At 41.3% G+C, this 14,600-nt stretch overlaps 1 protein-coding gene across 1 annotated transcript in view; it reads left to right on the top strand.

Moving 5' to 3' along the window:
* Positions 1 to 11,498, top strand: part of GALNT12 (polypeptide N-acetylgalactosaminyltransferase 12) — a 48,840-nt gene extending 37,342 nt beyond the window's left edge. Inside the window, exons 8-10 of the mRNA XM_075744644.1 lie at positions 1,442 to 1,555; positions 6,967 to 7,122; positions 9,710 to 11,498. Of these exons, the coding sequence (XP_075600759.1) occupies positions 1,442 to 1,555; positions 6,967 to 7,122; positions 9,710 to 9,847 (408 nt within the window). The 3' untranslated portion in view covers positions 9,848 to 11,498. The remainder of the gene's footprint in view (positions 1 to 1,441; positions 1,556 to 6,966; positions 7,123 to 9,709) is intronic.
* Positions 11,499 to 14,600: the final 3,102 nt, after the last annotated feature.

The following is a 14,600-nucleotide window of genomic DNA, read 5'->3' as shown; positions in this document are numbered from 1 at the left end:
TTATCATACACCATATTTGGATGTTAGTTTATCCTTTACTGAAAAATCACACCAAATGCATAGCGGAAACGCGTTCAGCGAGGAATTAAGAGGCAAAGCCTGTAAGGGTAGGGCTTCAGTCCTACACTTCTACGTTTGGCTCCGACAGGAGAACCTCACAGCCCCAGCAGCCCTGCCAGGGCCCCAAGCTGTGGTGGCTCGGTGGTCCTTCCCAGCCCCCCAACGTATCACCGTTGGCTTGGGCCCGCAGCCCAGGCTTGCAGAGCGCCCAGAGCTTGGCTGCCTTTCAGCACGAGTGGGCCCAAAGCAGTGGAAAGAAGACGTCAGGCAGCAATAAATGTAGAAGTTGGGAAAGCAAAATATATGTAGAACACAAATATTTAATTTTCCAACTTGTGTGGTTTGCTCTGTGGTGGGTTTGGGTCCTGTGGGGTTTGTCTTGGTTGGCTTTAGCCTTCTGCAATCCCTTCGTGTCCATTCATTCTCCACGTTAGGAACTGAGGATACAATTATCATGGCTAGAGAAGAGCGGTGAAATTACACCTCGCTGAAGTAACTGTTCTGAGATTTACTCTGCTTATTCTTTTTGTCTGCAGTATAATTACACTTGGTAACAGGGGCATTCAGCTTGAACCTATGTTTACAGAACTTGTTTTGCTCTGTGTAATCTTAAATTTGGTTAAGTGGTTAATACTAGTAGTCAGTAATTGTTGTGGCATTGCTTAACTTAGTTACTTTTGCCTCCTGAATACTTAAATGCAAATCCTTGTTAATTAGCCTGATTTTTTTGTAATCATGTAATTTAGTATTTTAAAATTTAAGCTAAAAGTTATGCAACTATTGTGACAGAGATCAGCAACACTAGTAAAGAACTTCTAAAATCATATCTAGTGTTTCTTTCCAAAGATAGATCTTACCGAATTTCATGATTTCTGGTCTTAAAATCTGACTTCTTGTTCAAGCTCAAGTGGGTACTGGAGTCTTTTTGAGAACAAATCCTTCTAACATCTCCCATTTGAGAATCCAAGAAAAGTATGTAGTTGTCTTTTCATAAGAAAACTGAACAAGTGGCTCCTGGGGTGGGGGAAAGACACTTGCAGACATTTTTGTTTTGCATGAGTTGCTAGCTTGTTGGGTTTCAACACAGCTTTTCATAATTTCTACCTGCTTCATTTGCAAATGCACTGGAACACAGTGTCATTCCTAGGGGAAGCCATCATATCTGGCTGCTTTGATGCCCAAAGTCAAGACAGTCCCAACAGTTTTGTTTCACATTAGTCTGAGAGTGATGTTGCCATTGGATCCATTTGATGTATTCCAATTAGTTTGAACCAGCTCTGGGATATAAACCTCACAGCCCAGTAGGGTGGGTGTGATGTGACTACAACATACCTTCCTTACTTTAGAGTAATACTATAAAATATTATTTTGTTTTGATTAGCTGAAGAATAGAGGAATGGCAAACTTCTGTTTTGATTATAACCCTACAAATGAACATCAAGTCACTGGACAGAGGATCATACTGTACCCATGTCATGGCATGGGACAAAATCAGGTAAGATTCATGGTTTATTTTCATTTTGACTAACGCTGTGGTTGTAATGTAAAACGTATAGCAAAAAGCATTGCAGTACGGCTTAGAGAATATATTACCACAGTGAGATGATCTTAAATCTAATTTTGATTCTCGCACTGGATGCTTTTAATATTGTCTCTTGAGGTCAGGCATAGGGTAAAAGGTGAAAGCAAGAGAGAGATATAATTCATAGGAAAATAGTTATTATGAGATGACATTCTTAAAGTTATCTTTTGTTTAGCTAGTATTAAAAGATTAAGTGAATTTTCTGCAAAGATAGCGCACGACTGGATGTTAATGCTATTGCGTCTCTGCTGATGGTGCAATGCATCCATGTAGCTGCAATAGCAGGCGTCAGGCTGAGAGCAGCAGTGCAATTCCTGCTCCCTCTGCTGGCATCCAGGGAGGAAGGAGAAATGGAGAAACTCCCTGACTGCAATATAAGCCGATAAAAGAAAATATGAGATCACACAAGAGAATTGCAGAGCCTCAGGAGGGAAGGCCAAACACAGGAAGGGGGCAAAACAATATTAGTGAAATGGGCACAAGGCATGGGAGGGCTGACAGGAAGCAGGGAAAAAAGGGGGCCAAGGTGACAGAGGGCAGAAGTAGTTTGGGACAGAGGTAGGGCAACAGGCGAGGAGCAGGGCATGTGTGACAGAGGAAGGAGTAGTTAGGAGCTACAAGGAGAGAGCGTGAAACAAGCAGAATCACTGGAGATCCCTTTAGTGGCAGGGGGACTGAATGTGGGAGCAGAGATACCTGATGGCAAATGGGGGCACGAGTGGGGGTGACAAGTAGTAGTTGCAAGAGAAAAAGTGGACAGCAGGAAGAGCTGCGGGTGGGGGAACAGAGGGAGGCTAAGATAAGACAAGACATAGAAGCACAAGTGAGGTGGGAAATGGAAGTCAGAATTGCTGAACTTGCACCTCCTTTTTCTGACTCACAAATAGCCATGAAAGCTACCAGCAGGACATTTCTCTCCGTTTCTTCCCTGTCCCACCACCAATTTGACAGTTGTTCTTAAAAGGTAACAAGCTGCTCCTGGTGGTGTGAATTCCTTAGCTCAGTTGGCAGGTGACAGTGACAGGACCAAAACAGTCACATTTTCCACATGTACATCTACCGCTGTCAGCTGATGGAACCAATGGCGACAAGGTTGGTCGTCTTCTAGCAGTATCAACACTAAGGAGTGAAAGGCACTTCACCACAGAGTTTCACAGATGTTTGCTTACGACAGGCAGCCCTTAACTTCTGTTTTGTCCTTGAAAGCGAATCTGCCATCCTAACCCTAAGCTCTTCTGCCTGCTCTCTGGTCTGCTCCCCTCACTCCACTCATTACCTATATACAGCTTTAGCAGCAAACCCTCATTACAAAGCTTACAAAGCTTCACTCCAGTCTCCTGCCCTGCACTGCACGTCACAGAAAGCTCCAGTTTCTCCATTTCATGCTATTTAACACTTTCTTTTCCATGCTGACTCCCAGTCTTTCTCTACCACCCTTGCTCTGTCTCTCCCTTCACTTATTCCTCCCACCAGTTACTACCCACAGTAGGTCACGTTTTGCTCCTTTTCACATGCCTTTCTTCTTTCCTGGCTAGCTCCCATTTTTAAATCTCAGTCGTTGTCTTATCCCTTCCTCCAGTTGCAGAGTTTGTTTCACCATTCATCTTTTTCTTCCTCAAATAGTACTCCTTGCTGCGCATTCACACTGTCTCGTAAAGGACAAGGTATAAAGGAATGAAGTTTATTCTCCAGAGTACGGCTCAGTAAAGTTATTCTCCAAAACATCTTGATAGGATTTAACATTAATGAAGGTTAACCTGGTCAGCCATATGTGTCTTACACTCCAGCACCCCCATCCTCTGGCATGATATGCTAGTGGTGGGTGGCTGTTTATGTGGGGGACAACTGCAAGAGCTCTTTTCACTGGAAGCAATTCTCCACTTAAAGTGACCTCTGAATATCTGTGTGCACTGTGCTGAGAGGAGAGAGCTCTGTGCTCTCCATTATTTATAAAGTCCAGCACCTGCTCCCATTTTAGGTCTCAGTAAGTAAAACCACTCTTAGAAAACTGAAATCCCTGGTAATTTGTTGCTATTTTGCCTTGAATCCATGGCCTAAGCGAGAGGGTTCCCTTTAGTCCTTTTGAATTGCTTTTGCGTAAGCAGCAAGAAAGCTGACAGTGGGTTGTTTAAAATTAGCATGTTCATTATAGCAAGCAGGTGAGGATACAACTGCAGTGACAGGAGCTGAGTGTATATAGAAGAGAGGCAGAAAATACGCAAACCACTGGGTACTCGGTGCTTGCACCTCAGGCTGCTGATGTTTTGGAAAAGCTTTGGAATTCAATGCCAATAAAGCCCATTGCCCTTCTCGGTATGGCTGGGAAGCAGTACGGTGGGCACCAACGTGTAAGGGCAGGAAGCCAACTTGACGTGATAAGAGGATGAGACACCTCTGAGCATCCTGCTTTGTCTGATAGTACTCCCCCAATATTCCCGTTTTCAGCTGATAGATTTGAAGCAAATAGGGAGAGGCAAACAAAGAGCTTAGCAAAGCCCTTGGGTTTTCTGCAAAAGTGTATCAGACCTGGTAACCTCGCTGCTGGTTCTGTCCGTCAAGTGCAAACTTCTTCCTGCATGCAGAAGAGCAGTCCCCAAGCACAGAGAGGGATGAGAGTGTGTTTCAGGGTCTGGTGAGGAAGCCAAAATCTGCCTCTGTCCGTTGTACCACAGAGCTCTGATGCAGCTGGGGTATATTCCATCGGCTGCCTCAGAGTGGTAGACACTAGGCAAAAGGGCTCATCAAGTTTCCAAGTAGCACTTAAGGGAATCTACTGGCTCTCTGAAGGAAAGAAATGCAGTAAGGCTATTAGTTACTGGGCCATGGATCAGTTTGAAAGTGCTTCCTTTCTGCCCATAGAACCCGCTGGACAAGGAAAGAGCACTAAAACACTCTTCACCTTTTGAGGAGGAAGAGATTTATCTCATGTATTACTGGAACTTGAAAAAGCTGAAAAGCTAAAGTATTCATTCTATTTGAAGCAGTATAGGGTAAAGAACTGTATAATGTTCATTGGGCAAGGAAGCAGGAGTGCTTGGTTGCTATTACTATAACCCCAATCCTTAATGTTATCCAGAAAGTCACAGAATCACACAATGGTAGGGGTTGGAAGGGACCTCTGGAGATCATCTAGTCCACCCCCCCACCCCCCACTAGAGCAGGTTGCACAGGATCACATCCTGGTAGGTTTGGAATATCTCCAGAGAAGGAGACTCCACAACGTCCCTGGGCAGCCTGTTCCAGTGCTTTGTCACCCTCAAAGTGAAGAAGTTTTTCCTCATATTCAGATGGAACTTCCTGTGTTAAAAGTAACCATTTTACTTCTCGTTCTCCTCCCAAATCTGATGCAAGTCCTTGAGAGGTCGTTCAGGAAAGATGTCAGTAGTAAGGAGTGCTCTGACTAGTAGCTGCTCAATCTACTCTTGATGCATCTGGTACAATCAGCAGCTTGCAGGCTTTCACTGATACTGAATACAAATTGCTAAAAAGAGTTATTATATCTTATAAATCCAGTAATGAGCAAGGCTCTAAATGTGGCCTTGTAAAAGTGGCAGCTGTGAAAAAGTGTCCATGCAGACACAAATGAGCAGGAATGAAGCTTTTTCTTTATTTACAAGTCATAGGCTTAAAATGAGTGCCCTTACAGCTCACTGTGGTGCCCAAAGTAGCAGGCTTTCCATGTGCCAATCACATACTGAACCTGGGAACTAAAGTCTGAAGGCCAGACTGTTAGAGTAAAAAAATAATTAAAAAAATTGGGCCAATATTATCATGTTTGACTTTTTTTGATGATGAGCATTTTTGGCATAAAGCCAGAATGTCGTAAGGGCAGTGCAGCCTACATCATAGGAACAGGTTCTACCAATAGATTTCCAGGGGAAATCAGAGTCTCCTGGGTGTTATGTCAGCAGGTAGACTTCAAACTTGAAGTCGCTTTCTCGAAACACTCACTTCCCTTTGCGGCATCACAAATGAATGATGGCAAAACCAGGTTAATTCTGGGGTGGTCACTTGCATCGCTGCCTCCACAAGCTGATACAGGGGACAGCATTGGTCTGTGTACAGCTGCAACAGCCACCTTGGCAGAGAAATTCCTGATTGTGATAAAAGGAGGGGCAGAGGAGATCTCATGAAACAACTGCCATCATTGTAGTCCAGGTCAGAGCTCTTACACTTGGAAATGGATGACTGCAGACTTTATAATCACATAGTCCTGTTTACATTAAAACTCCACTTCCAGTTTTTCTTTCAAGGTTAATGAACCTTTGTGGTTATTAAGGATGGTTTTGTGGTAAGTTCAAGTATATACAACATTTCTGAATTAGTACAGCCCCCTTCATAAAGCCTTACAGTCTCTTTCTCCAGGGGTGAAAGCAAACAAAAGAGGATTCCTTCTCTCTCATCCTTTTATTGCTTTCCACTAATGCAGCTATAGTACTGGTAACAAGCAGTTTTCTGATGTGTATAAAACTCTCCTCTACCCTACTGAGTGTAATCCAAATACGATCTAAACACATATCCGTGCACTATAGTAATCTAAATTATTTACAAGTGTGCTAAATACAAACAACTCTCAAACTCTGCCGCTCTTTAATGCAATCCAAAAATTGGCAAGTGTCCATGATAAATATAAAAATTTTAAGGAAGTCTTCAGCCATAGTTGCTACAAAAGCCAAGATGTTTTAGACCATGTTCAGAACACTTCTGTAGAATATTGTACAACAAGCAAAGCCAGTAAATATTCTTTAATAAAGTTCTGTTCACGTTTAAATGCAGCTGTGGCTGATTTGCTCCAAATAATATCTTAAAATGTTCATAAAATAAAATGCTCATCACCATGCATCCTGAGTACTTTGTAACTGGAAATGAACCTTGACCAAACTGCATTTGAACTATGCAGTGAGCAACTCCTTAATTAAAACTAACATTGTTTTGTGGCAACTGAATTAAGGCAACATAATGTCAGGCTATAAACTGGTTTCCATCCTATTTTTAAGGGTGATCTAGAATGTGAAAGTAGAATATTACAGTCAAATGTTCTTTAATGCTGGAATGTCTGTTTTCCAGGGCATTTAGTCAGCATTTCATACATTTTAAGTGCTACCAGAGTAAAGCAGTGCTGTGGTGAGATTGATTCTCTGTAAAATAGTAAGCAAACAGCAGCAGTTAAAGCTTCTTGAATATTTTTGGCAGAATTTCTCTCCACAATAACAACTTTAATATGTGAACTCAATTATAGTATCTTAGTATATTCTCCTTATAAATACTTTCTTGTGTACATGTGAAATGACTGTTATCCTTTGTTTCTTCTTTTGGGTTTGTAGTTTTTTGAGTACACATCCCATTATGAAATACGTTACAACACCCGACAGCCAGAAGTCTGTGCAGCAGTTGATTCAGGGACTGACTACTTGACAATGTACTTGTGTCAAGAAAACATCCACAATATTCCTGAAAACCAGAAGTTCGTTTTCAGAGAGGTAAGTGTGCCTGCTTCGTTTTGGGTTTTTTTTTTGGGGGGAGCGCATGGAAGGAGAATTGTTGAGTTTTTTTCTTTTTATCTTACTGCCTACACATCATGCAGGCCACAACATTGGCATAGATCTCTGGGAGACATATGCTATCTTAGTTTTTAATATCTGAACATAGAACCAGAGTTGCAGCAGCGCTCAGGTGAAGAGTATGCCAGTCATAAAGAATAGGAAGATGAGAGGAAGGAAGGCACCCTTCGTAACCTCAAAGGAGTTGGGAAGGTTGGCCGCGTCTCCTTGCCCTGCCCACATCTAGTGCTTTCTGTGGGCTGTTCAGTTCTCTCTTGCATCTCACCCTTACTGGCATCTTCTGAGAACTGAGGTGCCTCCATATACCCCCTCCCCAGCCAGTCTCACGGCTGGCCTACTTCTGCTCTCCTTTCATTGACTGACTTCCCAGTATTTATGCCACCAGATATCCCTGCTACTTCACATACCACCATTACTCTACACTCTTCTCTGCTTTTGAGCAGCTGCTTCTCCTCTGCGAGCCATCTCTCTTGACCCTCCCCGTGAGCACCAGAAGTGCTCCCTGAGCTTTTCCGCAATGTAATGCGCAGTTGTGTAATTTGATGCACCATCACAAAATACCTTCTGCTCTATCCCTACCCCTACCCAGGACACATCTTACCGGCTGTGGGGACTCAGCAAATCTGTATCTCTCTTCCTCGACCTTAACGCCTACTCCCAATGGGGAGAAATACTAGGACGTATGGAGTATATTAATAAGCATAATGTGTGATCTTAGAAAAGCTTGTGTTTAGTTTTTAATCTCAAGGAGTTCCTGGGTGCCTGAGAGAAAATAAATTGGATGAAAAATGATGGCCTTGGTCAGGTTCTGGAGTGTTATTATTTGGCTAAGGGAAAAGGTCACATAATATATCAAAATGGTATATTTACATAATGTGTCTGCATAATACATCTAAACTCTACAGGCTCCATGGCTGACAAATTTCCTGCTTAGATGCTACCACCAGTGATACGTGGCAGAGTAAATTCTAAAGAAAAATATGACAACTACTGCCCATTCACTAAATCTAGTCCAGACTGAAGCTCACGGTGATATTAGAGTAAAACAAAATATTTTAAAATCTGATGTTATAAATGACATTTCATTTTTAATGCTGACTTTTAACAAATTTTTTCAAGGTCATAGGCATTAATCCCCAAGATTACATATATTGAATGAACTTCAGTCACTTCTGGAAATAATTGAGAAAACACAGTTTTGGAATACATCTGTTTCTGCTTCATTCCTAACCATTAACTTTTAAAACAATTCCTAAGGTTCAGATGCTAAATCCTCTTTCCTTCTTGTGATCAGTTTGTGCCCGTGTGTGACTTGAATGTACTGCTCTGCTCTGATTACTCGTCTATTGCATTAAATCAAAATCACCAGTCCCCGCCTTTCAAGGCAAGTGATGGGTGAGGCGTCAGTACCGCTTTTCTCCTGCTTTGTGTGGAGAAGTGTCAGACACTGGAAAAGCTGTCCTTAGAGATGTAGCATAATCAAAAGATTTGAACAGCCTTCCCAGCAGCCTCACGAGAATGAAGTTCTTACGGCCACTGAGTCAAAAATGAGTGAGGCATATATTGATTAGTCCACTCAAAAATTTGAATTATCACAGATGGAAACAGGAAAGTCATTCAGCAGCTAAGTCTGTCAGCAAGCCCATGAGCAAGTGCACACTGCTGGGCATCGGTGGCTGCGGCTCGAGGCGCAATTAGGGCGACATTCCTGATGAGGGAAGGGCAGAATTTCAGAGGAGTCAGGCTTATGCTCAGAAACAGGGTGTTGGCATATTTCTTTTGAGGCTATCAGAGGCTTTCGAAATGGTTACGCGTGGGAACGTCACCTGGGCCAAAGGAAGGGTCTTGGAGCAGGGCAGTTCTCCAGTAAGCTGCATGAACTGGAGATGAAATGTTCCTTTAGACTCCCATAATAGGACAGCCTGAGACCTCAAAATACGTTCTCTGGGGAATCTGATTGTGGGGGCTTGTCAGACCTTACACCTCTGAGGCAGCTGTGCTGCTCTCCAGCAAAGCAAGCTAACTCCACACACATCTGCAGGCAAGGGGCATGCTTAGATTATTTTGCCTTTTATACTAAAAATATGCCCTGTGAAGAAAAGGGCAAGATTTTTTGCTAAAAAATATATCCAACATCTACGCTTACCTAACAACATTTACATTTTACTTGCAAGATGCGTGATAAGTTGGTGAATTTGGGTAATGCCTGTACGTGGCTTTGGTTTTCTCTGCCCGTATTGGTGCAGTAACAAAAGTGAATGAAGTTAGCACATCCTTTACAGGCACCAATCACTCTAAAGCAATGTTAATGTAAGTTTAAAAGCAGGGTCTTTTGATAAAGTTTCAGAGATCCTCAAGTTAGGCATTTTGGCTTCACTGCATGGCCCCATGAGAAGGATATGTGTGATATTTACTTGTTATGAATGTCTTCTGTTACTTTTAAAACACAGTGATATGCCTGTGATTTTTAAGACCTGAAAACAAAAATTATTTCTGTCTTTTGTAGGACGGTACTTTGTTTCATCTACACACCCAGAAGTGCATACAAGCAGAGTCAAACGCTTACAATGGTAACCCAGCACCGTTATTACGACCGTGTACCAACTCGGACTACCAAAAATGGTTCTTCAAAGAAAGAAGTTGATCCAGATGTCATCTAGGATATAGCCGAATATGAAAATGTTTTCTTTCTAGTCAGCAGTTAGTCAGCCTTTTGAAAATCACAAGTGATTTATTTTTGTATGGAAAGAACTGTAATTAGTTTACAAGCCTTCGATGTTGTTTCTGGAGCATTAAAAGGCACTAAGCATTGAGCTACGTAAAGTAAGTGTGGTGGTTATATCATGCCACAGAATTTGTTCCTCTTTTCTCTTTATTTGGCAGCTACATGACTGCTTCTGAAGTGTCTTAGGTTCTTTTCACAGTGACAATATATTTTTTTAATCTACTGTGTGAAAGTAAGGCAGTCAAAATAATTGCACTAATGTTATCTGCCAATAACTTAAAATGTTTATTTTTCTACTAAAACATTCTGTGGTTGGGCCTTTTAGCAGATAGTAGTTAATAATTCTTCTTGTCTTTTAAATACCAAGAAGGTAAATGTAGGCCAGATTCTGCCCTAAGTGACTACCACAAAACCCTCACTGAAGACAGTGTGGATTTGCACATGAAGGCAGAGTAGGTCTGCATGTTTTTGCACAAAGAACAATGTAGATGCGTACAGATTGCACATGCTTGTCAATACTATACGTTAAATGTTGGGACAATTTTAGATGCTCATGGCTCCTGATGAATTTCTAATCATGCTTAAGTCTGGTTTTGGAGTCAAATGGGGATATTCTCATTTTTCTTAAAGAAATAAGGCAACAATATTTAAAGGCGATGCTCTGGGAAAAGCTATTTAGATTCACATGGATCTAGCTATGCAGCTGTGTCCCAGACCGCACAACTTACTTTAACATTATGTGGATTTTCAATAGGCATAAAACTTGCAAGATCAGACCTAGCAATAATTCTTTTGACAAATTTCAAAATTAGAGTTTGAGAAAATGAATCTAAGAAATTATGTCTTTCATTAAATTGTAAATGTTTACATGGTTCTTACAAAAACTGATTGTATAAACAAAAATGGGTTTGCAACTAATTGACATGATATGCAGCTGATATTAATACAAAAAGAATTGTCTTTCAGGTATAACTTGCATTTTGTCTGGGAACTCCTTTTCTGATAAGTTGTTCATGTCAGCACGTACAGTCCTATGGAAAACATGGGATTTAGTCTGCGCCAGTACAAGATGTTTTCTGCTGTGGTGCGTGGGATCTGCCTTAATCAGACAAGTAGTGCGTAGCAATGTATTGGGTCATTGACCATTATCATTACAAAGTTGATTAAAAGGGTTTGAGCTCCCAAGGAAAGTTTCTTTCTGTATCAGCTGGAGGTATGCTTATATATAGAAGCATGAAGATTTCAACCTTTTTCCCCCAGAAGTTTTGGCATCTGTTTCATTTAGTTTTAGATTTCTACCATTATTTGCCTTTGTTCATGTTGTCTTTAAAAAAGGTACAGCCCTTTCTTTGAGTCCTCATAAGCTCATGTCATTTTGGCATATCTATTTATACGATGAGGGTGTGGGGGGAGGGTTTCTGCCTGTAGGAAATGCGTATGTAAGTTCTTCCATGTAGGTCTTTCTAAACCCATGTAGATCCAATGTTTTTGTGAGCACCTTTAAAGTTTTGTGTCTGTGGGCTGGACTGATGAAATTGATGTTAGAATTAATAAAATATTTTGTGATTCAGTAGAGTGGGAACTGTCTTTACAACTATGGGATTTTGTTTTTCTTATGGTCACTGGTTTTATTTTAAGCATTTTGCTGATCTCTTAGGCTCTGATCCCTGCAGCACTTGGGAGAAGACAGCTTTATTTTATGGTCTCTCAAGTTCCCTTTCCTGAATGCAGTAATGCTTCTATTTACCTGCTAGCAGTGGCGGTGTGCACTTTGTGGAGCCACAAATCAAAACTGGGTGACTGCATGAGAGAACTGTGAGAACCCCAGCAACACAGCGAGGCTTTTCTGTTCGTTTCTGCTTTGCCTTCTTGACTGTTGATGGAATTACATTAGTAAGTTAATGAGAGCCTAGCTATTACAATTGTAGACAAAACTCTCATCGACCTCCATGGTCAATGAGGTTTTCTTGGGTTTGGGACATCAAGATTTCATCAGCAGGTGGTGGTATGCAAGTGAAACTTAGTAATTGGAAATTATTTTCCATACATCTTCCCACTCTGCACTTGTTTAGAGGGAAGTATTGATGTTGTGGGTTTCTACTTACATGTAGCTGAGCTGTTTTCTCATATACCAGCTAGCCTGGGTTGAGTATTTGCTAGGCAAACACGCTTACATTGAGTTCAAAAGCAGACACTGAATGTGGCAACGTCACCAGCTTGCTCCCCCTGTGTTGGCCTTTTAGTCTATCTACTTACAATTTTTCTCCTTGATATCCTTTGCTTCTCAGCTCACTGGAATTGTATTAATATCTGGCTTCAGATTTGGAGGGTGAAGGACTCCATCGAGTGTCCGAGTCCTAAGGCACATCTTCAAACATCCTTTTGTGGGAGGTCAGAGCTACCTGCTGGGAAATGGACTGTGGACTTTGGCTTTTCCTCAGCAGACAAGGGGCTGGATGCCTCTCAGACATGGAAAAATTGGAGGACTTCAGTCACAAATCGATACTTCATCTGGTTCTGGCCTCCTAGGGCGCTCTCTAAAAAAGAGAGAGAGAAGAATGCTTCCTACATGGTCCAAATCAAGAGCCAGTAGGTCCCCCCCTTTCTTAGTATTAATCTTCTTTTTATACTTAGAGCCGCGTGTTTCTTTTCCCTAGATGCACCTTAGATTAAAATAATGGGATGCTGGCAGTGCAAACTGGGAAATCTCAAAGGTCCTTCTTACATTTTATACCGTCACTGTTCAAAACTAGAAAGGACATTTTTGAAATATAGAGACTGACTGAACAAATTGTCCTAAGAAGGTGTCGTCTCAGCACACAATATGACGTATAAAATTCTAGGACAGAGATAAAGAAATCTGTCTTCCAAATGGATTTGATTTCTTCTTCATTGCCTAGCTGTGAATACAACCCTCCCCGCCCATGTTTACTGCCCTTTTTTAGGCATTATACTGGATCAGCATGATTCTGTGTTCTCCCAGGTTCCTTCCCTTCCCCTTGGCTGATGTTCCTTTGATGTCCCTAGGTATGGGGCATATTTGGCATGGTTGAGGCACAGAAGATCAAGCCAGGAGAAGTATTTCACAAGACTAAACTGTGCAAAATGTTTTTCCAATTTTTCATATCCTATGCTTGAATATACCTTGTTAGAGGAATAGTAACATGCAAAGAGTCTTTAACCTTTAATAAATTACCTGATGGTATCCTCAAAATGAGAATTTTGGGTTGTAAGTACTGACTGAACTGGCTGGGTTTTTTTTAATTTAAAAAAAAAGTCATTAAAATTTTTTATTTCTTAGTCTTTGTATTCCTTTATAAAAAAAAAAATTTGCAATCCAGATTGCAGTCTGGTGCCTAGTTCTTTGTCACATTTCTTTGAACTCATCAGGTAACTATTTTGCTGTTTGTTTTTACTTGTCCACCATTCTCCTTTCATTTAAACATTTTGAGTCTTTGACATGAGGTAGAACTTACTGGATTTTCATTTCAACAGAAGACAGTATATGAACCTTCCTTCTAAGAAATAAATCACTAAAACCTCTGTATGTGCAGTCTTGACTGAACCATTATGATGGAGGATTGTCAGAGCTTGCACGAACACCCAGGAACAAGAGTCATCATTGTATACGCATCAGTCAACATGAATTGGAAGCACTCTTTCTTGCTAGCTCTGCTGAAACAAAGACCCAAACTGTGTTCAATTTTTGTTATATTTATAGGAAGTGATAAGATTTATTGAAAGGGGAAATGGTAGCACCAGGACCAATGGGATTGTGCTCCTGTTCTCTGTGTATGAAAACATGGGTGGTTACACAGTGATACTACTGAGTTAGTAATTCAAAATCTGATACTCCTTTAATTTCATTTGGCTCTCTTAAAGCCTTTAGAGTGGGAGATTAATTTAAAGTTGAGCTTTGTTCTGATACCCTGATACAAAGATGTAGCAATCAAGATGTCTAGAGAGACTATAGGGTTAGGATCATGCAGTTGTGTATATACATTTGCAGCTGTGGGGTTTTCTGGCAGTGTTTGAGAATGCTCTATAGGCTTGTGACAAAGACAAAATTTTGACTGTGCTAGCTGAGGTAGGTGGGAAAGTCCTTGGGAAGGAGGGAGGAGAGGGATAGCAGAGCTCCCCCCATTCTGTCAGGGTGCAAGCAGTTGACTGCAACAGCAATAGCTGGGTTTGAACTGGAGCATTGCAGTATTCTTCCACTTCCCATTTACAGAGGGAAACAATTATGTATGTATAGGCAGTGCTAAAATTACTATGCTTAGATCAACAGTTTTCAATCTTTTTTTCAATCCATTACTCACTGACATTTATATGAATAGACAAAGCCTGTTTAGACCAGTTGTAGTCAGCACCGACAGGAATAACGTGGCTGTAGATGACATACTTTTTGAGGCTTCCAGGATTTCCAAAGGGAGTTGGAGACAAAAACAGGACAGGACCTTCCCCATGAATTCTCTTAACTCCAAAAGCAAGAAGAAAGAAGATGGAAGATGCAGGAAGTGAGTCACTGGCCTGATAGGTAGCATGACATGTTTCATGTAGCATCAGACCATCTCCCAGAGTGGGAGAGGACTTGCAGCAGATCCAATTTCTTTCTTGGTGGTAAGGGAAAAAAATCAGTTTTCTGGATTTCTTGAACTTACCCATGCTCTGA

The sequence above is a fragment of the Balearica regulorum genome, chromosome 2 (genome assembly GCF_011004875.1).
Source record: "Balearica regulorum gibbericeps isolate bBalReg1 chromosome 2, bBalReg1.pri, whole genome shotgun sequence".
Taxonomy (NCBI): domain Eukaryota; kingdom Metazoa; phylum Chordata; class Aves; order Gruiformes; family Gruidae; genus Balearica; species Balearica regulorum.
The sequence above is the reverse complement of the archived record's forward strand: the minus strand, read 5'-3'. Positions and strand labels throughout refer to the sequence as shown.